The sequence below is a fragment of the Barbus barbus genome (genome assembly GCF_936440315.1).
Source record: "Barbus barbus genome assembly, chromosome: 9".
NCBI classification, from domain to species: domain Eukaryota; kingdom Metazoa; phylum Chordata; class Actinopteri; order Cypriniformes; family Cyprinidae; genus Barbus; species Barbus barbus.
In genome coordinates this window covers 6,634,824-6,661,601 of record NC_136737.1, presented here as the reverse complement: position 1 = coordinate 6,661,601, position 26,778 = coordinate 6,634,824, and the positions used below count along the sequence as shown (strand labels likewise).

Genomic DNA, 26,778 nt, shown 5'->3' with positions numbered 1-26,778 from the left:
CCTCCTTAGGATCCTTCCTACCCGGTTGAAGGAGGAGGGATCCTCCGAAGTCCGCAAAACCCGGAAGTCGGTGTTTGCGAATTTGGACAGCCTACCCTTCTTTCAGTTCCCTCCCTTACCCGTTGCTCGTATCCTGTCGCCTAGCAACCGTGACAGCGCCAAGCAAGAAGCGGGAAAATGGACAAACAAAGAGTTATTCTCCTCATTTTAATTCTTTTGGAAGAAATAAAGCAATTAAATAAATTAAATACTTTCTTTGCTCGTTGTCGGAGAGTTTTTTATATCAGACTACAAGACAGTCACATCCAGGTAAGCCATTATAGCCTATTTTTATTTGTTTTTAAGTATTCTACTAATTTCTCCTACAAATCCATTGAGCCGAAGCATAAACTTTAGCTTGTTTTGTCAGAGAAACTCCTCTCCCACTCCGCTACCGCTCGCTTCGTCAGCCATTACGCTCTGCCGAAAAGAATTATGGGATAGGTAGGACGGGAAAGGATCCACCACACCCGTCCTCCTTTTCCGGGGAAAAGGAGGACGTATTTGTGGGCCGCATTTGAAGGATCCTACGAATTTGGACAGCCTTCGTCGCGGCGCTGTGACGTAACATCCTTCAAATGAGTACTCCGAAGGATGCAGACCCTGAATTTGGACACAGCCGATTTTTTCCCAACACACAGTCCGTAACTGTCTGATGATGTGGAATACCAAAATAAAAGCCCTCCAATACTCATATTACAAAATAAGAGCAAGAATATACGGTTTCTGCGTCTCTACATTCAAAAAGCTATAAAAAGAAAAGTTCTAGATTGCACAGACCAGTTCCACCTCAGACTGAGAGGACACCTTCCCACAGTGTCAGATGCATCGTCTCAATACTGGCTGATGTGGAATTACAAAATAAGAGCCCCCACAACTTTCAAATACGTGTTGTTTTGTGTCTACTTTCAAAAATCTATAAAAAAAAAGTTCTAGATTGCACAGACCAGTTCCACCTCAGACTGAGAGTACACCTTCCCACAGTGTCAGATGCATCGTCTCAATACTGGCTGATGTGGAATTACAAAATAAGAGCCCCCACAACTTTCAAATACGTGTTGTTTTGTGTCTACTTTCAAAAAGCTATAAAAAGAAAAGTTCTAGATTGCACAGACCAGTTCCACATCAGACTGAGAGGACACCTTCCCACAGTGTCAGATACATCGTTTCATGACGGTCTAATGTGTAATTACAAAATAAGAGCCCCCAGAACTTTCAAATACGTGTTGTTTTGTGTCTACTTTCAAAAAGAAATAAAAAGAAAAGTTCTAGATTGCACAGACCAGTTCCACCTCAGACTGAGAGTACACCTTCCCACAGTGTCAGATGCATCGTTTCAAGACTATTTGATGTGTAATTACAAAATAAGAGCCCCCACAACTTTAAAATACGTGTTGTTTTGTGTCTACTTTCAAAAAGCTATAAAAAGAAAAGTTCTAGATTGCACAGACCAATTCCACCTCAGACTGAGAGTACACCTTCCCACAGTGTCAGATGCATCGTTTCAGGACTGTTTGATGTGTAATTACAAAATAAGAGCCCCACAACTTTCATATACATGTTGTTTTGTGTCTAGTTTCAAAAAGCTATAAAAAGAAAAGTTCTAGATTGCACAGACCAGTTCCACCCCAGATTGAGAGGACACTTTCCCGCAGTGTCAGATGCATCGTTTCAAGACTGTCTGATGTGTAATTACAAAATAAGAGCCTCCCAAATCTCAAACATACACTGCTGCATCTCTACTTTCAAAAAGCTATAAAAAGAAAAGTTCTAGATTGCACAGACCAGTTCCACCTCAGACTGAGAGTATACCTTCCCACAGTGTCAGATGCATCGTTTCAAGACTGTCTGATGTGTAATTACAAAATAAGAGCCCCACAACTTTCATGTACATGTTGTTTTGTGTCTACTTTCAAAAGGCTATAAAAAGAAAAGTTCTAGATTGCACAGACCAGTTCCACCCCAGATTGAGAGGACACCTTCCCGCAGTGTCAGATGCATCGTTTCAAGACTGTCTGATGTGTAATTACAAAATAAGAGCCTCCCAAATCTCAAACATACACTGCTGCATCTCTACTTTCAAAAAGCTATAAAAAGAAAAATTCTAGATTGCACAGACCAGTTCCACCCCAGATTGAGAGGACACCTTCCCTCAGTGTCAGATGCATCGTTTCAGGACTGTCTGATGTGTAATTACAAAATAAGAGCCTCACAACTTTCAAATACATGTTGTTTTGTGTCTACTTTCAAAAAGAAATAAAAACAAAACTCTTACATTGCACAGACCACTTTCACCACAGATTGAGAGGACACCTTGACACAATGACAAGATGTTCCGATGTTGAATTTCACATATATAAATGTTTAATATTATCATAATTTAGACTTTTCTTTCACATTTTTCACAAAACAGTGTTTATACTCAGTTTAATCAAATGATTTACAATTTACAACTATCAACAATAATTTAAAAGAACAACTGCACACTTCAACCAAAAAAAAAAGAAAAAAAGATAAAATTCTATAAGAATTAATGTGTTTTGCAGTGCAGTTTCCTTGAGTTAATAGTTTTGCAGTTTACTTCAGTTAAGAGTTAGAAAGAGTTAGTTCTAGATAAGAATGTTTTCTCCTGTGTGTTGTCTGCCTTTTTCAGGGTTGTCTGTCGGCAGGGAACCAGTTGGATGCGGCTGCACTCTCTTCTTTTTGTTTATTCTCTCATCCAGCTGCTCTGGACTATCTGTATTCTTCCATACCGTGTATAGAAGTGCTTCTTAATTTTGTATGAACACGCCTACATGAAGGCTTATGTGAGTGTGATGTATAAAAGATGGGATTGCCCCTTCTTTAGTAGTAGAGAACAATAAACCACTTGTGCTTACATCTGGAGTGTTGTTGTCTATTCCAAGCGCTTGTTGCTAATCCACTCGACAGACGAAGAAAGCTGCAGTGACCCAGAGTAGAGTTCTTACAAATTCTTTTTCATGAAAGGATTTAAGAGCACAATATGCAGTTCTAGTTGTTAGCTCTGGCCTGTTCCAGGTCTTCTTCGGCCATACCCAGGCACTCTTCATGGTACCACCTGTCACATGTGTCACATTGGATCTAGGCATTTGATCAATCTTAGGAGTGGCCTAGTAAAACGTATTTAATGAATAATAAAGTATTATATTACATAACTCAGACCTCACAGGAAAACGGTATATATAAATGGTTGAATAGTGCTACTTAATTGGTTGTTCATGCATTTTGCTAATGGTCTGTAGCAAAGACTTGTCACTGTCGACATAAGTAATGTTGCTTAAATGCCCAAACAAAATATAGCTATTTAAAGCAGAGGGGCTGTAATATGTAATAACAGTTGCGGTCACCCTTGCTCTTTCTTCGACATCCTTCCAGTCCTCGTGTAAACCTACGATTTTTAGGTGTTTACCCTGATGCAGCAATATTGTCGTGAAATTTTAATCGTACTGTAGTGGGCGTTGCCCTCTTGATGGATGGCTGTTTAGCTCTCACAAGTGCCTGACAGGAACTTATTAACGTTACAATTTTGCGCTTTTGGAAATTTGCCATTATGTTTTACAGTATAATCAGTATAAATATTTCATAATATTGTTAATTTCCAAACACTTCGTAATGTAGACTTAATAACCATTCATTTGAAATAGGGGAGACTGAGGAGTGTTGTAACACGGGGTTAGTCGAAACATTGTCAGTTTAACAAGTCAGAAAGGAGCTGTTGTGATGTCATCAATATCATACAGTCCAATCACATTTTTTATGTTACAGAAGAAGTGGCATGTGAATGTGAGCAACATTGTAGATTTTATGACAAAAAAAAAATGATTTTCAGGAAATAAAGCAATTTGTTTTCATTAAGATTATTTTTTACCTAGCAATCATTGTGTTGTAGATACAATTATTTGACTTACAAAACCTAAAGTAGCTGTTTAGTTTAATTTGATACTTTGCATTCATGCTAACTTAAAACCCACATGATAAAACAGTTAGCTATGTTATGGCTGCTTGGGGTGGGGGTAGTTGTAACAGTTCTTTAAAAATGTTACAACCGACCCCTTATGATGATTCCAATGAGTCCTCTATTGAGGCAATGTGAGGTTTTTGTTGCACATCAAGGCATTTATGTAAAATGTGTTTCCATCATAGTTTATGCGCATATCTTCTTACTGGATAAAAATACTATCAGCCTCAAATGAGCACATTCGTTTTTTTTTTTGGGGGGGGGGGGGGGTGCACATTTACAATTTATGCACATCTTGACATTTCCACCCAGCATTTCACACAAACACACCCAGTTTGTTTTTGTGCTAAATTTAAATTCCTAAAAGGAATACAGTATAATGTTTTTGTCACTTTAAATGATTCATTTTATTCAAAACTGATTATTCTTTGTTCCTCAATCAAGTTTTTACATAAATTGGAAGTGTAAATCTTATTTCAGCAAATAACTTCACACTGTTAAATCTACCCCAGCCTCTGTTATAACTCACCCCAGTAGTGGGGAAGGTTCTAACAACGGAACTCTTTCTATTTGACATTAAATCACACAATCTGTGATTATGCAGTACACGTCCAAATGAGTTTTACTTGTAGTAGACAAACGTGGCTACCATATATCAAAGTTTGAGAGATCTAGCACAAACAACCACTGAGTTACTGATGCTCAAACAAAAAGTGTTACTTTCATCCCCGGTCTCCCAGCTGTATAACGATGATGGCCACAAGACCCGGTTCCACTGCCACCCTACGGTGCAAGAAAATAATGCACCATGGGCACATGTATTTAACTCTCCACCAGTAGTTTTTGGTTGTAAGCAACCAAATATTTATGTTTATAAATAAATATGTATTTATTTATGAATATACATACAGTGGGTACGGAAAGTATTCAGACCCCCTTCAATTTTTCACTCTGTTATATTGCAGCCATTTGCTAAAATCATTTAAGTTCATTTTTTTTCCTCATTAATGTACACACAGCACCCCATATTGACAGAAAAACACAGAATTGTTGACATGTTTGCAGATTTATTAAAAAAGAAAAACTGAAATATCACATGGTCCTAAGTATTCAGACCCTTTGCTCAGTATTTAGTAGAAGCACCCTTTTGATCTAATACAGCCATGAGTCTTTTTGGGAAAGATGCAACACGTTTTTCACACCTGGATTTGGGGATCCTCTGCCATTCCTCCTTGCAGATCCTCTCCAGTTCTGTCAGGTTGGATGGTAAACGTTGGTGGACAGCCATTTTTAGGTCTCTCCAGAGATGCTCAATTGGGTTTAAGTCAGGGCTCTGGCTAGCCCATTCAAGAACAGTCACGGAGTTGTTGTGAAGCCACTCCTTCGTTATTTTAGCTGTGTGCTTAGGGTCATTGTCTTGTTGGAAGGTAAACCTTCGGCCCAGTCTGAGGTCCTGAGCACTCTGGAGAAGGTTTTCGTCCAGGATATCCCTGTACTTGGCCGCATTCATCTTTCCTTCGATTGCAACCAGTCGTCCTGTCCCTGCAGCTGAAAAACACCCCCACAGCATGATGCTGCCACCACCATGCTTCACTGTTGGGATTGTATTGGACAGGTGATGAGCAGTGCCTGGTTTTCTCCACACATACCGCTTAGAATTAAGGCCAAAAAGTTCTATCTTTGTCTCATCAGACCAGAGAATGTGATTTCTCACCATCTTGGAGTCCTTCAGGTGTTTTTTTGTGTCTTGCACTGAGGAGAGGCTTCCGTCGGGCCACTCTGCCATAAAGCCCCGACTGGTGGAGGGCTGCAGTGATGGTTGACTTTCTACAACTTTCTCCCATCTCCCGACTGCATCTCTGGAGCTCAGCCACAGTGATCTTTGGGTTCTTCTTTACCTCTCTCACCAAGGCTCTTCTCCCCCGACAGCTCAGTTTGGCCGGGTGGCCAGCTCTAAGAAGGGTTCTGGTCGTCCCAAACGTCTTCCATTTAAGGATTATGGAGGCCACTGTGCTCTTGGGAACCTTAAGTGCAGCAGAAATTATTTTTGTAACCTTGGCCAGATCTGTGCCTTGCCACAATTCTGTCTCTGAGCTCTTCAGGCAGTTCCTTTGACCTCATGATTCTCATTTGCTCTGACATGCACTATGAGCTGTAAGGTCTTACAGTTGTGGTCAGAATTATTGGAACCCTTGGTAAATATGATCAAAGAAGACTGTGAAAATTAACCTGCTTTGTTAATCCTTTTGGTCTTTTATTTAAAAAAAATCACAAAAAGCTAACCTTTCATTGGATAATAGGAATTTAAAATGGGGGGAAATATCATTATGAAATAAATGTTTTTCTCAAACACACGTTGGACACAATTATTGGCACCTTTTTATTCAATACTTTTTGAAACCTCCATTTGTCAGTTTAACAGCTCTAAATTTTCTCCTATAATGCCTGATGAGGTTAGAGAACACCTGACAAGAGATCAGAGACCATTCCTTCATCCAGAATCACTCCAGATCCTTTAGATTCACAGCTCCATGACGGCGCTTCTTCTCTTCAGTTCACCTCACTCATCTTCTACAGGGTTCAGGTCAGAGGACTGGAATGGCCAGCAGAAGCTTGGTTTTGTGCTCAGTGACCCATTTTTGTGTTGTTTTTGAGGTTTGTGTTTGGATTATTGTACGGTTGGAAGATCCAAACATGGCCCATTATAAGATTTCTAATAGAATCAGTCACTTATTGATTTTTTATCTGTTGGTATTTGATAGAATCCATGATGCCATGTGTCTGAACAAGATGTCCAGGACCTCCAGCAGAAATATAGGCCCACAACATCACAAATACAGCAGTATATTTCATTGTACACATGGGGTACTTTTTATCCCTGTGTTCACCAAACCCATCTTGAGTGTTTGCTGCTAAAAAGCTCATTTTTTAGTTTCATCTGACCATAGAAGCCAGTCCCATTTGAAGTGCCAGTCCTGTCTGATAACTGAATATGCTGGAGTTTGTTTTTGGATGAGCTAGGAGAATTTTTCTTGAAATCCTCCCAAACAACATGTGGTGATGTAGGGGCTGTTTGACAATTTTTTTTTTAAGGTTTTCTGACCCCGAGACTCATCTATTTTCTGCAATTCTCCAGCTGTGATCCTTGAAGAGTCTTTAGCCACTCAAACTCTCCTCCTCACCGTGCATTAGGACGATATAGACACACGTCCTCTTCCAGGCAGTTTCATTACATTTTCTGTTGATTGGAAATTCTTAATTATTGCCCTGATGGTGGAAATGGGTATTTTCACTGCTCTAGCTCTTTTCTTAAAGCCACTTCACTAATTTGTGAAGCTCAATTATCTTTTGCTGCACATCAGAAATATATTCTTTGTTTTTTCTCATTGTGATGGATGATTAAGGGAATTTGGGCTTTGTTTTCCCTCCTATTTATATTTCTGTGAAACAGGAAGCCACGGCTGGATAATTTAATGTTCATAATCACCCTAGAGTGCTCAAAATTGTGAATATGAATGGGAATATACTTCAGAGATATTTTACTCTTAAGAATTTCTAGGGGTGCCAATAATTGTGTCCAACGTGTGTTTGAGAAAAACATTTATTTCATAATGATATTTCCCCCCATTTTAAATTCTTATTATCCAATGAAAGGTTAGCTTTTTGTGAATTTTATAAATAAAAGATCAAAAGGATTAACAAAGCAGGTTAATTTTCACTGTCTTCTTTGATCATATTTACCAAGGGTTCCAATAATTCTGACCACAACTGTATATAGACAGGTGTGTGGCTTTCCTAATCAAGTCCAGTCAGTATAATCAAACACAGCTGGACTCAAATGAAGGTGTAGAACCATCTCAAGGATGATCCGAAGAAATGGACAGCACCTGAGTTAAATATATGAGTGTCACAGCAAAGGGTCTGAATACTTAGGACCATGTGATATTTCCGTTTTTCTTTTTTAATAAATTTGCAAAAATGTCAACAATTCTGTGTTTTTCTGTCAGTATGGGGTGCTGTGTGTACATTAATGAGGAAAAAAATGAACTTAAATGATTTTAGCAAATGGCTGCAATATAACAAAGAGTGAAAAATTTAAGGGGGTCTGAATACTTTCCGTACCCACTGTATATACGTATATTATATACATATAATTATAAACATATAATATTTTATGTATGTATGTATATATTGGAATTACAAGGTAGGAGGTCATATATGAAACCGATGTTAATACCAAAAAATGGTTCATAAACTGGTTCAGAAAACCAAAAATGTTATGTTTTTATTTATTATTGTTATTATTATTTAATTTTAAATCATCAGAATGTTACAGTATTTGTTGACTTTTGCTGGGTAATGGTATAAAAAAAATGTATTCTGTATTCTCAATACGCTTAGGCTCTACATTATGTAATTTACAGGCCTACTTTATTACCCTACACAAAAACGACAGCCACAAACACAGAAAATAGAATCACAAAGGTGAGCTCACAAAACCCCTGGTTACTTAAGCACTATGGACAGCACCAGAGATTTGTACACCGCACATATTTGTGGCTTCACAGTTATGAGGCATGGTCAAGGTTGCAAATATATGTTTAACATATTTGATGTTTTGTGAGTACAAGTCAGACAGAAGAGAGAAGAAAGCTTCCAATAGGCACATGAACTGAACGTGAAGAAACATTGATAAGCATTGACAGACACACACTTGACCATCAGCAATAACAGCAGTATTACATTATGTGATGCAGAAGATATAACTGTATTTACATCTAGAAGTTACATATCTCAATGACATTTGTATTGCACAAATTAATGTCCACCAAAAATATTTCTGTGTCCAAAAAATGCTCGATGGATAGTCATACGCACAAAGGGAATAGAAATGGAAGTCTCTTCTGGCCATTGTTCACATCTGAGTGCAACTAACTGTACAACTTCAGATCAAGAAAGATGTTTGCATTATTGTGCAAATTCTGTCATCTCTTCTGCCTTAGGCATTATTGTGTCTGAAACAGAAAAATGGGTAAGTACTTTTATTAAAAGAAAACAAGGACTGAGGTCTTCAAAGAATATTTGTTTTGTAATGAAACATGAGATTTTTGTGACATGGAATGTGTGACATTTTGACAAAATGTACTCTCAATCTGAGGTGGAACTGGTCTGTGCAATCTAGAACTTTTCTTTTTATAGCTTTTTGAAAGTAGAGATGCAGCAGCGTATGTTTGAGATTTGGGAGGCTCTTATTTTGTACTTCCACATCAGAGAGTCCTGAAACTATGCATCTGACACCGTGGGAAGGTGTACTCTCAGTCTGAGGTGGAACTGGTCTGTGCAATCTAGAACTTTTCTTTTTATAGCTTTTTGAAAGTAGACACAAAACAACACGTATTTGAAAGTTGTGGGGGCTCTTATTTTGTAATTACACATCAGACAGTCCTGAAACGATGCATCTGACACTGTGGGAAGGTGTCCTCTCAGTCTGAGGTGGAACTGGTCTGTGCAATCTAGAACTTTTCTTTTTATAGCTTTTTGAAAGTAGAGATGCAGCAGCGTATGTTTGAGATTTGGGAGGCTCTTATTTTGTAATTACACATCAGACAGTCCTGAAACGATGCATCTGACACTGTGGGAAGGTGTACTCTCAGTCTGAGGTGGAACTGGTCTGTGCAATCTAGAACTTTTCTTTTTATAGCTTTTTGAAAGTAGAGATGCAGCAGCGTATGTTTGAGATTTGGGAGGCTCTTATTTTGTAATTACACATCAGACAGTCCTGAAACGATGCATCTGACACTGTGGGAAGGTGTACTCTCGGTCTGAGGTGAAACTGGTCTGTGCAATCTAGAACTTTTCTTTTTATAGCTTTTTGAAAGTAGAGATGCAGCAGTGTATGTTTGAGATTTGGGAGGCCCTTATTTTTTAATTACACATCAGACAGTCTTGAAACGATGCATCTGACACTGCGGGAAGGTGTCCTCTCAATCTGGGGTGTAACTGGTCTGTGCAATCTAGAACTTTTCTTTTTATAGCCTTTTGAATGTAGACACAAAACAACATGTATATGAAAGTTGTGGGGGCTCTTATTTTGTAATTACACATCAAACAGTCTTGAAACGATGCATCTGACACTGTGGGAAGGTGTACTCTCAGTCTGAGGTGGAACTGGTCTGTGCAATCTAGAACTTTTCTTTTTATAGCTTTTTGAAAGTAGAGATGCAGCAGTGTATGTTTGAGATTTGGGAGGCTCTTATTTTGTAATTACACGTCAGACAGTCTTGAAACGATGCATCTGACACTGTGGGAAGGTGTACTCTCAGTCTGAGGTGGAATTGGTCTGCAATCTAGAACCTTTCTTTTTATAGCTTTTTGAAAGTAGAGATGCAGCAGTGTATGTTTGAGATTTGGGAGGCTCTTATTTTGTAATTACACATCAGACAGTCTTGAAACGATGCATCTGACACTGCGGGAAGGTGTCCTCTCAATCTGGGGTGGAACTGGTCTGTGCAATCTAGAACTTTTCTTTTTATAGCCTTTTGAATGTAGACACAAAACAACATGTATATGAAAGTTGTGGGGCTCTTATTTTGTAATTACACATCAGACGGTCCTGAAACGATGCATCTGACACTGTGGGAAGGTGTACTCTCAGTCTGATGAGGAACTGGTCTGTGCAATCTAGAACTTTTTTTTTTTATAGCTTTTTGAAAGTAGACACAAAACAACACGTATTTGAAAGTTGTGGGGGCTCTTATTTTGTAATTCCACATCAGCCAGTATTGAAACGATGCATCTGACACTGCGGGAAGGTGTACTCTCAATCTGAGGTGGAACTGGTCTGTGCAATCTAGAACTTTTCTTTTTATAGCTTTTTGAATGTAGAGACGCAGAAACCGTATATTCTTGCTCTTATTTTGTAATATGAGTATTGGAGGGCTTTTATTTTGGTATTCCACATCATCAGACAGTTACGGACTGTGTGTTGGGAAAAAATCGCGTTCGCCAGGAGAGCGCTTGCATTCACATCAGTTCTCTGACGGGTTTACCGTAATAAGCAGTTTATGCGCGACCGCAGAAATAACGTGGCGGCAAGATTGACCGAGCTTTTCCACTTGGCGGCTGGCCTGACCGCAGTGTTTTTAGTCGAGGGAACCAGTTTCATGCTAACAGCCGATCCGCCTACAGAGTGACGTCGTAGTTGTTTCGTTTCGTTGATACAAGCTTCGAAGCCTCTGTGTCGAACGTCACACAGTATATTCTGACATAGTATATTTTAGAACTTAAACATTACGCATTAAATGTCGTGTTTTTTTTTTGAGAATCTATTCTTTCGATACAACGTATCAAAAGTATTCTTCATAAGTCCACCATATTTTCCCAGTTAGCCTACTTTCACATTTCCAGAAATAGGGCGTAGCCAATGAACAACATCAGTCTGAAAATGAAGCTTCTTTTTATTTTGGTCTTATTTCGGGGTTTACTCAGTCAAGGTAAGACTTTGTGTTTATCTCTGCTTCGCTGTTCTACGCAGAGTAGCATGCCACAAGCTGTCAGGTGTAGGCTAGCAGGACAGCGTGAAGTTTGTTAAAAAGTAGGTGACGGTCAGGGAAATAACTCGACAGAGCATTACGTTCATGTGTTGAGGTTTAGTAAGCGCAACTCTAATCTTACCCTTAAAACCATGCAAAAATTGTGTTGGCAATTATAGTGGTAGCATCCTAAAATATCTAGGCTTCTGAGCTGGTGAATGTGAGGCAGTTTCTTAGTATCAGCTCTAATCCCTTTATATTCGACGCATTTATGTTCTTTTTGAGTGTTTTTCTTTTGGATTTTCCATGACAAGGCATTTATTTGTTTAAATCTCGCTGTTTGTCTAAGAAAAATAAATGTGAAGCAGTTGCATTCCAATCCAAGGCCTAACTTAGATCAGTGTCCTGAGAAGTGATTGAAGAAGAAAAAAAATGTTTAAAAATATTGAATACGGTTTCTGTAAACGCTCAATTTGGTACAAAAACTTAATCTAAAAGTAACATGGAATCAATAAAATGTAGTACTTTGAATGCAACGCCTTTGAATAAAAGCTTCGTTGATAGCACACATAACTTACATCAGAGTCTTTGATATGCGTGTTTACACCTGAAAGAAAATCTTTAACATTCATCTCTTTAACATTCATCTTGCAGATGTAATTGTGCTATCAGAGTTCTTCCAAATGAATACAAATGTAAATGAAAACATGTTATTTTCACCATTAAAACAACAGAAATGCAAGGAATTTTTTTGTAGAAAAACACTTCGTTGTATCTTAAAGTGGTGGAAACAGCCCTGTTTTAATAAAGTTCAATATATAGATTTATGGGAAAATGCTCAACTAGTTAGACTTCATTAGAGATAATATTCATTATGAAGTTTACACACCCTTTTGCAGATGTTAATAATTGTAACAAAATAAGAGGGATCATAATGTGACTGACTTTGAAGTCAATTCTTTATTTCTACACTGAAAGGACTCAAAAGGTGAAAACATTCATTGATGCTCAAAAATGAAACACAATGCATACATTACATAGAATATACATAATATATTTACATGTAAAAACCGAAAATAAGTACTTTGCATTGATTTGCACAATTAGCATGAGGCTGCTACTAGCACACTTTACTGTTGGGATGCTACTGTGCAGGTGCAGTGTCTGGTTTTCTCCATACATGGGAAGTCGTGGCCTAATGGTTAGAGAATTGGGCTCGTAATCGAAAGGTTGCGGGTTCGAGTCTCGGGCCGGCAGGGTTTGTAGGTGGGGGGAGTGAATGTCCAGCGCTCTCTCCACCCTCAATACCACGACTGAGGTGCCCTTAAGCAAGGCACCGAACCTACAACTGCTCATAAATGGCTGTGTGTTCACGGTGTGTGTGTGTGTGTGTGTGTGCATTTGTTACACTACTCACTGCTCACTGCTACTCACTTGGATGGGTTAAACGCAGAGCACCAATTTCGAGTATGGGTCACCATACTTGACAATACGTCACGACTTTACTTTACATGATGTATGGCATTTCAGCTGTTAGAAATTTAGCTCAGGAGCATTCGTATCGCTTGTAGATGTTACTACACTTCAGGTCTAACAGCTGGGGTCTAACAGACCCAACTGGGGTCTAACAGCTGATGATTTCCAAATCATACCCATTCAATTGAATTTACCACACCAACATCCACTCGAAGTGTAGTAACATCTACAAGCGATACGAATGCTCCTGAGCTAAATTTCTAGTGTCACAGAAAAGGATATCAATCTTAAGCAATGTAATAAGTTCAGTTTTTTTTTTTTTTTTTTGCTTTGTCATTATGGAGTGTAGATTGATGTGGGGGAAAAAGTAATTTAAAACAGTTTAACATATGCCAACAACATAAAGCATAAAAAATAAGGGAAATTAATACTTTAGTAAGGAACTGTATTTCTGTACCCTCTTTATCATCTGTAGAAAAATAAAAAATACAAATATTACAGCACTTTCCTGTTGTATAATTTAGTTTGGCTTATGATTAACAGTCCATTTCTTCTTCAGGTGTGTCTGGTGTTGGTCCAGATGGAGTGGCAGTGAATGTGATGGAGGGAGATTCAGTCACTCTAAACACGAGCATTAAAACAAACCAACAAGAAAAGATTAGATGGTATTTTAATGGCATTCGCATTGCTGAAATCACTGGAGATCTCAGTAAGATCTGTACAGATGTTCAGTGTAATGAAGGCACTGAGAGATTCAGAGGAAGACTGAAGCTGGATCATCAGACTGGATCTCTGACCATCACAAACACCAGAACCACAGACTCTGGAGATTATATACTAAAGATCAGTGGTAGTAACAACAGTGACAGTGGCAAGACCTTCACTGTTGCCTTCCATGGTGAGTCATTAAGTTTAAAAGCAAGTATTGCACTTTTAAATCACAACAGTAATGTGTTTAGTGATATTTTCAGAATTGAAGGGGGATTACATCCACCTTGATAAAAATAAATAAAGAAGGAATCCCCTCTATAAAACCACCATATCATCCTTATCCATCCCCATTACACAACAGTGTTGTTGTGTATTAAAAATTACCATGTAAATCTAAATTCTGTATGATAATTAAGGAACTTTAAATAACAGCGATTGGCCAATCAGAACAAGCATGCACAGATTCAAGCAAACTTTCATTATTTTCTGTGCCGTTCAAAATGGCAAAGAGAATGAAGCATGTCTTTTGACATTTTTAAGAAGAGAATAGCAAAAAAGCAATAAGCCCAGTAAAGTTTTAAGCACTCCTAACAACATTAGTGCCCCTGTGTACACACAGTACCAGACGTGGGGGCTCGTGTTACATGATTTTACTCAAGTCAAAAATTGAAGGTCTGGCGACTTGCTTGACTAAATAAAGAAAATTGCTTGACTTGAAATTATAACAACTGTAATTAAATTACACAAACGCAAGCCATGGAACCAGCAGCACCAGTGATGAAAATCTGTGCAGTTCACAGAAATAATGTTCCAAACAGAGAGGAAGAGAATCTCTCAAATCATTTATTTTGGATATAAACACTTCCAAATAGACCATATTCATAAAATGAGATTTTCTGTATGCACAATTCAAATAGCTAGGATATGGCCACTTCAAAAGGCAAAGGTATGTAAGCTAACCTGTCTTTTAAAATATAGAGAGAAAATATTGTGAAAAACAGGAAGCGTCTTTATATTTGTTGTTTTCAAATTTAGCTTAAGGCTTGACTTCACTTGACTTTCTTGGTTTGTTGGCACTGCTTAAGCCTTGAGACTTGAACATGTGATGTGCCCGCCTCTGCAAACTCTGTAACGGCATTCCTAAATCATCATCAGTAATCATGAACGCCAGTATTTATTATGTCTGCACACATCTTTATGATCTGTAGAAAAACATTTTGGATCATAATTAACTGTTCATTTCTTTTGCAGATGTGTCTGGTGTTGGTCCAGATGGAGTGTCAGTGTTTGTGATGGAGGGAGATTCAGTCACTCTGAATACTAGTGTTAAAACAAACCATGAAGACAGAATTAGATGGTATTTTAAAGAAAGTCACATTGCACAAATTAATGGAAATCTCAGTAAGATATGTACAGATGTTCAGTGTAATAATGGCACTGAGAGATTCAGAGACAGACTGAAGCTGGATCACCAGACTGGATCTCTGACCATCATGAACATCACAAACACAGACTCTGGACTTTATATACTAAAGATCCGCAGTAGAAGCAACACCGAGAATATCAAGACCTTCATTTTTGCTGTTCATGGTGAGTTAGTATGTTTAATAGCCAGTCTTGTACATGCAAATCACATTATTAATGTGGTGTTAGGGATCATTAAATGATTCAAAATTTTGTGTTTTTCTTTTTACCAGTGTATTAATTGACATACAGTATAGGTAATGTATAGGTAATTTGGTCACACTTTAGAATAGGTAACACTTGTTAACTATTAACTACGACTTTTCCCTCATAAATTCTTAATTTGCTACTTAATAGTTAGTAAGGCAGTTGTTAAGTTTAGGTATTGGGTAAGATTAGAGATGTAGAATAATGTCATGTAGAATAAGGCAATAATATGTGCTTAATTACTACTAATAAATGGCTAATATTCTAGTTATATGCATGCTAATAACCAACTAATAGATGTAACCGGTAAATTCTTCAAAAAATTAATTTACTGTTGAAATGTAATTTGTAGATATAAATAGGAATTTAGTTCAGTAAGATTTTCTATTTCGTCAGTTTTGTTCTGTTCAGGATGTCAGTGACTTTAGCGGGATGTTAAATGTGTTTGATAGTACAATATTTGGATAAATATGTATTTTCAGACTGGAAGTCAAGAGCATGTTTTAACGCTTTCATATCCACAGTTCTCATGCTATCTTTACCCAGAAAAAAAAGATCCTTCAATCAGCTGCTGGTTTGTGTTTCAGGAGTTTTTGCTGCTGAACGAGATGAAATGAAGAGAAAGTCAGTTAAGGAGGGAGAATCTGTTACTTTAGATCCTTGTGAAGTAAAAAACCCAAATTATTTGATGACGTGGTATTTTAATGACATTCTTATGGCCAAAATCAATAGAGATCTCAGTACAGATGATCAATTTAGGGAGAGATTCAGAGATAGACTGAAGCTGGATCATCGGACTGGATCTCTGACCGTCACAAACATCACAACCACAGACTCTGGTCTTTATAAACTACAGATCAACAGCAGCAGATTCAGCATCATCAGGAGCTTCAGTGTTACCGTTACTGGTGAGTGTAATGGCTCCATCCTCACCAAATGGCTCCATTTATCAAATGTGAATCCATATCAAACAACTTTCTACTGAAAGTAGAAATGTTTAAACATTGGAGTTGATTATCAGTCAATCTCTTGTAATAATGACTGTCTTTATCTGTTTCAGATCCAAGGCCACCTTCAGCTGCTGCACCAGAAATAACAGCTGCTGTTATTGGGAGTATTATTGTAGGTGCTCTGCTGGTGGTTGGTGTGATTTACTACCTCTACAGAAGATCTACACAAGCAACACAAAATGGCAAGTATTACGCACAGCTAATTGTCCAAGTTGAAATTATGAGATTTACTGTACAAAAAGAATCTTTAAAAATATGTTAAAGTATGTGTTTCTATCTTAATTGATCAAAGTAAGAGTTTGTTGTTATTGATCAAACAGAAACCAGAGTGCCACACAACAATCATGAGGTAAGATACAGTGAGCACAGAATCTGTCTGTTTGCAAAAAATTGAGAATTTATAACATTAAGATCTGTACGTGTGTATCTGTTTTCTGTGTTTCATTCAGAAATAATTACATAGAAACACTAATAATAACTGACTCTTGTGCTGTTTTACTGCAGAATTAAGAACTAGATGTTTACAGTAAGCAAACATCATCTTTCTTTTTATTTGCTAATCAGAATGGGATTCCAATGGAAGATGCTGCTAATAGGACACCCCTGATCCAGCCGTCAAACCATTATTGCCCCGCTGATAGTGGGACGTCCCTTAATCAGGATGGTGCTCCATCAGTGGCTATTGGGACATCACAGTAACATTATTTAAATTATTTCCCTGAAAGGGAACATGAAGAAAAGGAAGATGAGAAATGAAAAAGGGGGACTGGATGAAGATTAGCTGAAATTCTCATCACTCACAGAGATATAGTGTCACGATACCAACACCAGCGATTTGAAGTTTCTTGTCCAAAGTATTACCAGCAGAAGTGACATGTCTGACATTTCTTTTTACACCACTCATTTCCATCTGATCAGAATTTCATTTGGATTGTTTGAGGTGTTTACATCCAATTGGGCCAACAATCCAGTTACTGACCGATCGTTTGGGTGGGTGTGACCTTGACATATCAGATGTTTTAATTGCAATATTTTATAACTGACTGTGAACATAAGTATATTTTAAAGATGGTCATTTTGGTAAAATATGTCACATTGAAAGATGCGAGTGCTCTTGACAGATTATGTGCAAATCAGCATTTTGAGTCAACTACGGCCCTTAATATGTACTATACTGTAGAAAGACTGAGAATGTTCCATCTTTACAAATTGAGCATTGGCATCTTGACAACACTACCCCGGCTAACAGGGAACATTCTCAGAAGTGTAGCTAATGTTCTAACATAAACTATTTTTCTTAGCAACATTAGCGAAACGTTCTTAGAACATGTTTGTTAGCTGGTCAGAGGAACATTGATGTTGAAAACACCAGTATGTTGAATTTTGGATGCTGGAGTTTTACACCTAATTTAACCAGCAAGCCTTAGTTTCAACCAGCTTTGTTAACTTTGTTATTAGGAATTCCTGAGAAATCAAACAATTCACAGTCGACGCTGATATTTGATTGTTTGGTTAACAAACCTTTGTGGCTCGGAAGGTGATTCAAATTCAGCAAAGGTTTATCCATGTAATATCACCATTGTGCCCTCGATCAAACTCTGAATCTCGGGAACTGAACTTGTAATAACTGCACTGAAAGACACTGTGGAGAGAAGCAGCTACAAAATGCCAAATACATGCTTACATAATGTATTGTTTTATATAATATTCTGTGACTGTTACTAGCTGCTCCTCAAGCTGTTTACTGGTGTTTAGCATCTGAATCATGTTTTAATCATATTGCATGTTTAGAGATAAAACAATGGCATTTGTTATTTATTATAGATTTAAGATGTTTGCTAATTCCACTGAATGTCTTATGTGTTAGGGGAAGTCGTGGCCTAATGGTTAGAGTCGGACTCGTAATCCAAAGGTTGCGGGTTCGAGTCTCGGGCCGGCAGGAATTGTAGGTGGGGGGAGGGAATGTCCAGCGCTCTCTCCACCCTCAATACCACGACTGAGGTGCCCTTGAGCAAGGCACCGAACCCCCAACTGCTCCCCGGGCGCCGCAGCATAAATGGCTGCCCACTGCTCCGGGTGTGTGTTCACGGTGTGTGTGTGTTCACTGCTGTGTGTGTACACTTTGGATGGGTTAAATGCAGAGCACGAATTCCGAGTATGGGTTGCCATACTTGGCAGTGTCACTTCACTTCACTTCACTTAAAATGTGCAAAAGTGAATGTTTTTCTTTGCACTTTGCACAATGTATTGTAAAGTGTAACATTCTGCCTTTTGAGATGCTGCTTAGATTTCTGACTGCCAAGGTAGTGCATTTCATGTGAAAAAGACGACCTGTGGGGTGTTTAAGGTGAATGATCACTACTTCACATTATCTGTCTGTTTTCTTCCATTTTCTTATTTTCTCAGTTTTTAAAGCATGTTGAGCTGTGTTGTATTATAGTGTCATTTTACCTTAATTAATCTTGTTTTCCTATTGTGTTTGTATTGTAGAACGTCATCACTGTGTGATGGAAATGATCACCTGCACTCGAACAAGAAATGTATGTTTGATTCCAGTTTATATCTTTATCTGAACATTGGAAAAGACTGTTAATTGTGCAAATCTAAATAGGATTTAAAACTGCCATCACGGTGCCTGTTTTTGTAATGGAATTTTTATAAAAAACATTTCTGTATCAGAAATGTTTTGTCTATACAAAGGCTGTTTTCTTACAATGGAGAAAACTTGAAAGATCTGTGTGTTCGTGTGATAAATGGCATTAAAACACTGGATTCAACAGCTGGAATTGGTGGATTTGTTGTGATTTTAGAGTTTGCAAACAGAAATAACTGATCTAAGCTAAAACTCAATAGCTTTGAAATTCCTTCAAATGTATGCTAGTCATACTAAAACCTTAAACAGACTCACAAACAGAAAACAGCAACACACTTCCAGTAAACCTGTTCAACCCAACAGCTCAAACAACCAACAGATGGCGCCATTTATCAGTTAAATCAATACCATAAAAGTGACCACAGCATGGTGTAAGCATCAGTCAAAAATATCTGTAAAACCAATTTTTAGTGATTTTTGTTACCACAGATTCAGGTCTGTCTGCAGCTCCTATAGCAGGAATATGTGAACTTTGTTATTTGCAGAGAAATACTGTTTCTACATCAACAGTCTTTCATTTGTTTTATTATATTAGGTGTTACACGAGTGGATCATTTTTGAAGGCTTGAAACAATGTAAAATAGACATAAGTGTTTGTCTAATGAAGGCGTTTTAATATATAGTGATTATTCACACGGCATTATGGAACACTGGAAATCAGAAAAATGCAAATACTATTGATTTTTATTTTTTTTATTTTAATGGATTGAACTGATTTTAATTTTTCACACTCTAAACTTACAGTTTATGTTTTACTATTCGACATCAGCACCATTATGTCACTGGAAAACAAATAGTTTTTTAGCAACATTGCTACCTTTAGTTTATTTCTCCTCAAAACTGGTGAAAATTAAAGAAATAACAGGATTCAAACATGAATCATAAATTGGAAATCATATTGCATTTATTCTTAAAATGACCCAGACATTGACATAAAAACAAAAGGAATATATACAGGTGCTGGTCATAAAATTAGAATATCATGAAAAAGTTGATTTATTTCAGTAATTAAATTCCTACTCAATGTGTCACGTAATGATATTATTAAAACAACTTATCCAACATGAATTACAATTAAGTAAACATACAATGTTCATTTAAACACTTTTTGGGAGATTTGTAACATTTAATGAATAAAAAATAAAGAAATAAAAATAAATATATATATATACGGCTTTTTGGGTATCCGTATGACATCATGTCCCTTCTAATCTCTCTCTCTTGGAGTCTGTTTGTTTAGGTCTTCCTTTGAGCACCTGCGTCTGATGGTATGAGTGCTGATGGTCTATATTAAGGACGCTGAGGTGGAGCATGGCGGGAAAAGGATAGGAGATCCACCAGCAAACAAGATTCATTATCTTTATTGTTTTTTCCCTTCTAATTTTGGTTGATTATTTTTTGTTGCCTTGATATTTCTGGAGTTGTTCCATGGCTTGGTTGTATTCATTATTTTTTTGTTAGACGCTTTAGGAACCTTTCCTTTTCTGTTTCTTTCTTGTTTGGATGCATGTTTCCTTTATGTCATGTTTTGTTTTGTTTAAAGAAATGTTTTTGTATGATATTTCAGTTTCACGTGTCCACCTTTATGTTGCGTTCCCAAATGCCTTGCCAAGATGCAAGCACTCTTCACAGAATATATGCATTAATATGCAAAAGAGCGTTTGAGGCAGCTGTCAATCAAATGACACACAGGTACTGAACTGAGAAATTTTACAGCACACAAATGTGTAATGACTTGAAACAATTTCACATTTAAAAAATATATATATATAATTTTTTTCTATAATTTTTCTATAATCTTTGTATATTTGTTCTGTACATTTTATTGTTAGGTATATTTGAATGCTGTATTTTTGGACATTTTATGTTTTGTCTTTAAAGTGCCTTAATCCACATAAAACACTAAAAAGAGGGGAACTTTCATCTGATCCAGTAAATGCTATTAAAACATATCAGATTCTCTCATAATGACTCAAATGTGAGTTTGTTTGCCACTTCATTATTTTTGAGTTTATGTAACTTAACTAATCCAACATTAGTCAAAAATCATGTAATAATGGCTGTCTGTCATTACAATTTCAGGTCTATCTCCAGATGCTGAAAGATGATTATTTGCTGGTGTTATTGTTTTGTATGTTGTTGGTGGGGTGTTTATACTGGTGATTGCAGGAGTAACTGCTTGTGTGATTTATTGCTGCCACAGAAGCGTTAAACGAGCAGAACAAAATGACAAGGTACATACAGCTGATTTAACAAACAATATGAGATTTATTGCACTAAAATATGTTAAATAAAAATGAAATGTATTTTTTATTGTATTTAACCAATGTTGTTGTTCAAACAGACATCAGGATATAGCGCAACGATCAGGTAAGATACGACATTAACCAACGTCTTAACAGAATTTTGGAAATTGAATTTAATTGGAATTTTGAGAAGGCTCAAAGCATCCTTAAAAGCATAGTTCACCCAAAAAATGAAAACTGTCATCAATTACTCACCCTCGTGTTGTTCCAAGCCTTTAAGACCTTTGTTCATCTTCAGAACACAAATTAAGATGTTTTTGATGAAATCCAAGAGCTGCTGCTGACGTAGAACACGCATGCGCTGCAGCTTGTTTACGAGCAGAAGAATGCACACGTATCCGTCATTGTACTCTTCATAATGGGGGAGGACGGTGACATGGAGGATAGGAAATGTTGAATAAAGTCTTTTTTTTTTTTTTCTTTGTGCACAAAAAGTATTATCATTGCTTCATAAAATTACGGTTGAACCGCTGGTTTTGTGTATTTTATTGTGAAGTCAAATATTTGAAATATTTGCCGTTTTGTAAATGCTATTAAACCAGATCAGATTCTTTCATAATGAGTGTAAAATGTGAGTTTATTCAGCAATAATTATGTTTAAGTTTAACTTAGCTAAGATTAAATCATGATGTGAGTGTTATTTGTGTGTCTAGAACTGAAATGTGATTTTAAAACTATAATGCACTAATCTTTCACTTTTATTTCTGGAATATTCTTGAGTATGACACTAGATGGCACAATAGATTACAGCATGCATGCTGCTTTATGTAGGCCCTATTAATGAAATACCAGAAAGCTTATAATAAGCACATGCTGTCTGATGCTCTTTACCAAAATATACACAGTTGGTAAACAACAACAGGTATGATAGACCCAGTGATTGATATTACATTAAAACTAGTATGTTATCAGATACCACTGTCACTAAAAAAAAAAAAAAAAAATGGAACAATTCTGAACTGTATTAGCCAACATATATGGATCTAAACAACTTGGAAGTTTTGCAGTTGTTAATTTTCAACACAAAATCCTCCTGAACAATTATATTAAGGTGCGTTCACGCCATTCCAACTTGTAAAAGTGTTTGAGAATGTGAATGTCATGTGTTGTCATTGTGAGGCCTGTTGCACGAAGCAGGTTTCAGTTTTAACCCAGATAAGTTTGTTTTTAGTTTAATCAAACTGAGTTTTCGGACTCAAAAAGGTGGTTTGTTTTTCAATGAGTTTTGTCGTCATGGTAATTTAAACTTCACCCTAATTGATAGTACTTGATAGGCAAGTGAGCATGGTGAAAGGGTGGGATCAATATTTAATAATGAACGTTAGATAAAGTCCCTTATGATGAGACCATGTAACATTTTAGTTGAGTTTCTGTATGATGTTTGTGCACTATTAAACTAATACAAAGAAAAACTAAATTTTAAACATTATTTGAACAATGTATGTTCATATGTTGGCAAAAAAAATAAATATAGACATTCAGTCAGATAATAATTGTTGAAAAACAAAAGGTGTAATGCAAGGACTCCAGTAGATACAGTAATTAATAATCATTTTGGGGGGATATTTTCATACACAGGCTCCTCCTTTGATTTCTGCAAGGAAACACAGATACGGTCAGAATTCTGCTTATGTGACAGGCAATTATTAGCAGACTAACTTGGGTTTCTCTGCCAAGTTTAATCTACAAACTGTTTTGTTTTGAAAAACTACTACTATAGAACATACACTAACAAGGAGCAGCAAGAGGAAATGATATCAGTCTGATTCATCACATGACTTTTTAAGCAGTTAGATCATCAAACTGATTACAGATTATTTCTGAAGGTTGGTCACAACAGCCGCTGCACTGAGAATGACTGTCTTTCCCAGAAAAGCAACACCAAAGATAGTTGTTTATTACCAATGGCTGCTAAAGCTGCATTTCACCTTAGATAATCAATCGAAACCAGACTTCAGCACAGGTAGCAAGGCTTAACAACTTTGTGTCCAACTTTCTTTTCAATGCAAACTAATGGTATAAAACTGACTTTGTATGGGTTATTTGAGAATAACAAGCCAGTTTGTTTCGGGACCAAGCACCAAAGGTGTGTAGGCACCTATTATATCCATTTCTTTTCTGCTTCCTCCTCCCCTCATGAAGTCTATGGCAGCCCATCGAAAATCTTGCAGGAAAGTTATGTGAAATTTGGCCCACAAATATAGGACAGTCTCAACATTAATCCAAGTAAATTTGGAGTCTTAAACTCAAAGCACTCTCTAGCACCACCAATAGGGAAAACTAGCATGCATGTTTCTGAGTGCTACTTAGAATTTTCCGAAATATTTAACTTTTTCTAACTGTAGACCGTTTTTTTTTTCTGATTTTCACCAAAATGTGTTCAGATCATCTTCATACTGATGAAAAAATGTGAGGCTATATCTTTGCAACACTTCAGCAAATTCAGACCAAAATGTGTGTGTGTTAGACCAAGCATGACCTGAGTGAACATCAGTGCCACCTACTGGTCAAGAGATACAAAAAATTTACTTTTTACAATCTTTTTTACAATTTTTCCTCTTGTTCGTTTAAACAACGCTCGTTCGGTTCCATCTTCCACTTGTGTCTGAACTGCATTAACAGTTTAAATATTAAATCAAAATTTATGTTTTAAAAAAGATAAATAATTGTACAGATTTATTGCTTGTTCTGCTGACCTGTTTTTTTCTATATTTCCTGCAGATACAGCACATCACGACTGTAGCTACAATTAACAGAGATCCAGCAGAAGAAATCAGTACAATGTAAAATAAAGGTAGGCCCTGATCTGTAATGGACAAAATTAAGCATTAATGTGAGTGAATGTGTTCGTCTAATCTATGAGAAACACTGAAACATCAACACTGTATAACTGAGAGATCAGCTTAAATCACAATAATATCAATACCAACATACCTGGGCATGGCTGACAGAGCTCAGTGATGCTGATGATGTTTTGAGTCTGGCGGCTGATGGGATTGTTGAGCACACAGCTGTAGGTGTTGTTATCCTGATATTCCACCTCCAGAGGTAGAGAGAGACTGATGCTGAGATCAGACACACTGATGCTGGACAATAAACTGTTTCCTTTGTACCAGGAGAGAGTCACATGACCCACATTCACCCCTGAACACAACAATGAACAATTTGATGATGATGATGATGAACAGTCTCTGGTAATGTTAGGAGTGGGCAGATGAGCTGGAAAACAAGAAAATGAACAGAAATATTGTTAACCTAAATAACATTGTTATTTTTGGTGAGGTGTGTTACCAGCATTTGCGGTGCATGATTAATGGAGGAAAAAAAAAATATATATATATATATTTTATTTGTATTTTTTAAAGATTACACCATTGTCACTCTCCTATTCACTTTCATTTACGTGCTTCACTGTAATGTCCATTAAAAAACTTGTTTGAGTGTATGTGTTAATCAACCTTACACCACAGATGCAGTCAAATAAGCTTAACTTGTACTGAACCCCAAATATTCCTTTAATAAAACAAGAATATGTGAATGTTTGGACACATGATCTCTACTCACCGTAAACTGACAAAGTAAATGTTTTTGTTGTCAGTTTTGCTCCACTTATCTTTGCTTCATAAGGTCCAGTATGTTGAGTTGTGGTGTTTGTGATGGTCAGAGATCCAGTTTGATGATCCAGCTTCAGTCTGTCTCTGAATCTCTCATCAGTACCATTATATGTGGAGAAGATTCCAGCATCTCTTCTGATTTCAGCTATCAGAGACTTATTGACTCCAAAATTCCACAGTATATCATCGTCTTCACGTATTTTAGTAACATCAGAGTTTAGAGTGACAGAATCTCCCTCCATCACTGACACTAAATCACCAAACACACCTGAAGAACATGCTTAGTCACATATTAAGGCTCCTGATGGTTTACAAAGCCTGAAATCAGATGTTTTCTGTAACCTTTAAACATGAACTGAAGAATACAATCAGAGACGCAAAAGAAAGGTGATATAACAGACAATTTGAACCAGTATTTTGATCTTTAATATGTTTTATCTGCTTGTAGAGTAATATAAATATGTGAAGTTACATGACAAGTTAATTACAGCAGAGTAACACTACAAGTTTAATTCCTTTTGACACTTTAAATAAATGAATTAATATTAAACAAATTGACACGTTTCATATTTTTTGTATTTGGCTCATTAAAACAGGTTCACTGAAAACAGTAGCAGAAGCGTTATTACTGTGAAATCAGGCCATAAAAATATATTCATAACTTACCAATCAGACACCAACTGCACAAACTGAACAAACCAAGTGTGTGAAACATTGTCTTCAATTGTTCAGTGAAAAGTCTGGTGTAATAACATGACTATCTGCTGATAAAAATCAATCTGATGTGAATCCTCCCACGACAGAGTTTGACCCTCCTAGTTCACACACACACACACACACACACACACACAGACTCTCTGATGTGTGTTTTGATTACCTATATGATCACAATTTTGTTTGGGGACCAACTTTCACCATTAACTAACTATTAACTATGACTTTTGCCTCAATAATAACTCCTCATGTGTTGCTAATTAATAGTTTGTAAGGTACCTCTTAAGTTTAGGTATGGTATAATATTAAGGGATCTAAAATATTGTCATATAAGGCATTAATATGTGCTTTATAAGTAATAATGAACACACATACTAATAAATTATGTGAATATTGGATTAGTCAACCTGCATTTCATGATCTTTGGCTATTTAAAATCTTATGTATATTAAAGTGGTTTGTTGTAAATGGCAAAAATAATCTCACATTGCCAATCTTACTGAGCTGTGACACAAGCAGCTGAGTTCCTGAGTCAAACTGAAACATGCTGTGGTCAGTTTTCTTCAGAAATGATTTGATTTGATCTGTTAGCTGGACAAGATCTTGTGCAACACAGTGGCTGTTTTGTTTCATCTGTGTTTAGTTTGTTGGTGAAGGGCTCTTTCTTTTGCTCCGGTTATGAGCCTTACAGTCACAGTCTGACTTATCTCCTACACTGAACAGATTTACAGTCTAATGAATGAAAACCAGTCAGAGGTTACCCATCATTAATTACTGAAGCCTTGTATAAAGGAAAAATCAGCATGACTTTGAAATGTCAGACAGAAAAAAAAGTCTATATAATATCTGATTGACAAAGACAAAAGCAATAGCTATATTTTATGTGATTTTTAATTGTGTGTATAATTTTCACTATTTTATGTTCAGTACTTTTACATTTGCACACTTTCTGGCTTTACCTCTGTAATGAATCTGGTCCATGACCTTCCGTCTGACTGCCACAAGAGATCACTCCTTCATCACATTGACTTTCACATCACACAGACTGTTACATACATGTTACATTTCCCAGC

General features: G+C 36.8%; 2 protein-coding genes across 3 annotated transcripts; one reads left to right on the top strand and one right to left on the bottom strand.

The window, feature by feature from the left end:
- Window positions 1–10,955: 10,955 nt before the first annotated feature.
- Window positions 10,956–19,202, top strand: LOC306874902 (uncharacterized protein). 2 transcript variants are annotated; one of them, XR_013784671.1, is made up of 8 exons: window positions 10,956–11,511; window positions 13,586–13,924; window positions 14,989–15,327; window positions 15,996–16,316; window positions 16,469–16,600; window positions 16,739–16,767; window positions 16,983–18,765; window positions 18,909–19,202. XR_013784671.1 is itself a non-coding variant. In XM_079425225.1 (7 exons), the coding sequence occupies exons 1-7, from the start codon at window positions 11,442–11,444 to the stop codon at window positions 17,115–17,117; spliced, it is 1,365 nt and encodes a 454-aa protein (XP_079281351.1). In that variant the 5' UTR covers window positions 11,049–11,441; the 3' UTR covers window positions 17,118–19,202. The 2 variants fall into 2 exon arrangements, 1 of the variants encoding a protein (XP_079281351.1); XM_079425225.1 differs by having other exon boundaries at window positions 11,049–11,511; window positions 16,983–19,202.
- A 3,664-nt stretch (window positions 19,203–22,866) lies between these two features.
- Window positions 22,867–25,732, bottom strand: LOC306875553 (SLAM family member 9-like). The gene is made up of 5 exons (XM_079426207.1): window positions 25,658–25,732; window positions 24,942–25,259; window positions 24,312–24,596; window positions 24,074–24,183; window positions 22,867–22,971 (listed from the first exon to the last, which is right to left on the bottom strand). Exons 1-5 carry the CDS (start codon window positions 25,704–25,706, stop codon window positions 22,927–22,929), a joined length of 807 nt encoding a protein of 268 aa, XP_079282333.1. The 5' UTR covers window positions 25,707–25,732; the 3' UTR covers window positions 22,867–22,926.
- Between the last annotated feature and the right edge of the window lie 1,046 nt (window positions 25,733–26,778).

Excerpts from the sequence above, each read along its gene's own strand:
- LOC306875553 (XM_079426207.1), bottom strand. The coding sequence starts at position 25,706 with ATGTTTCACACACTTGGTTTGTTCAGTTTGTGCAGTTGGTGTCTGATT. Across the intron at positions 25,260-25,657 it reads GTGCAGTTGGTGTCTGATTG|GTGTGTTTGGTGATTTAGTG; the intron begins GTAAGTTATGAA and ends CATGTTCTTCAG. Across the intron at positions 24,184-24,311 it reads GCTCTGTCAGCCATGCCCAG|ATCAGGGCCTACCTTTATTT; the intron begins GTATGTTGGTAT and ends TGTCCATTACAG.
- LOC306874902 (XM_079425225.1), top strand. The coding sequence starts at position 11,442 with ATGAACAACATCAGTCTGAAAATGAAGCTTCTTTTTATTTTGGTCTTA. Across the intron at positions 15,328-15,995 it reads CTTCATTTTTGCTGTTCATG|GAGTTTTTGCTGCTGAACGA; the intron begins GTGAGTTAGTAT and ends TTTGTGTTTCAG. Across the intron at positions 16,317-16,468 it reads CTTCAGTGTTACCGTTACTG|ATCCAAGGCCACCTTCAGCT; the intron begins GTGAGTGTAATG and ends TATCTGTTTCAG.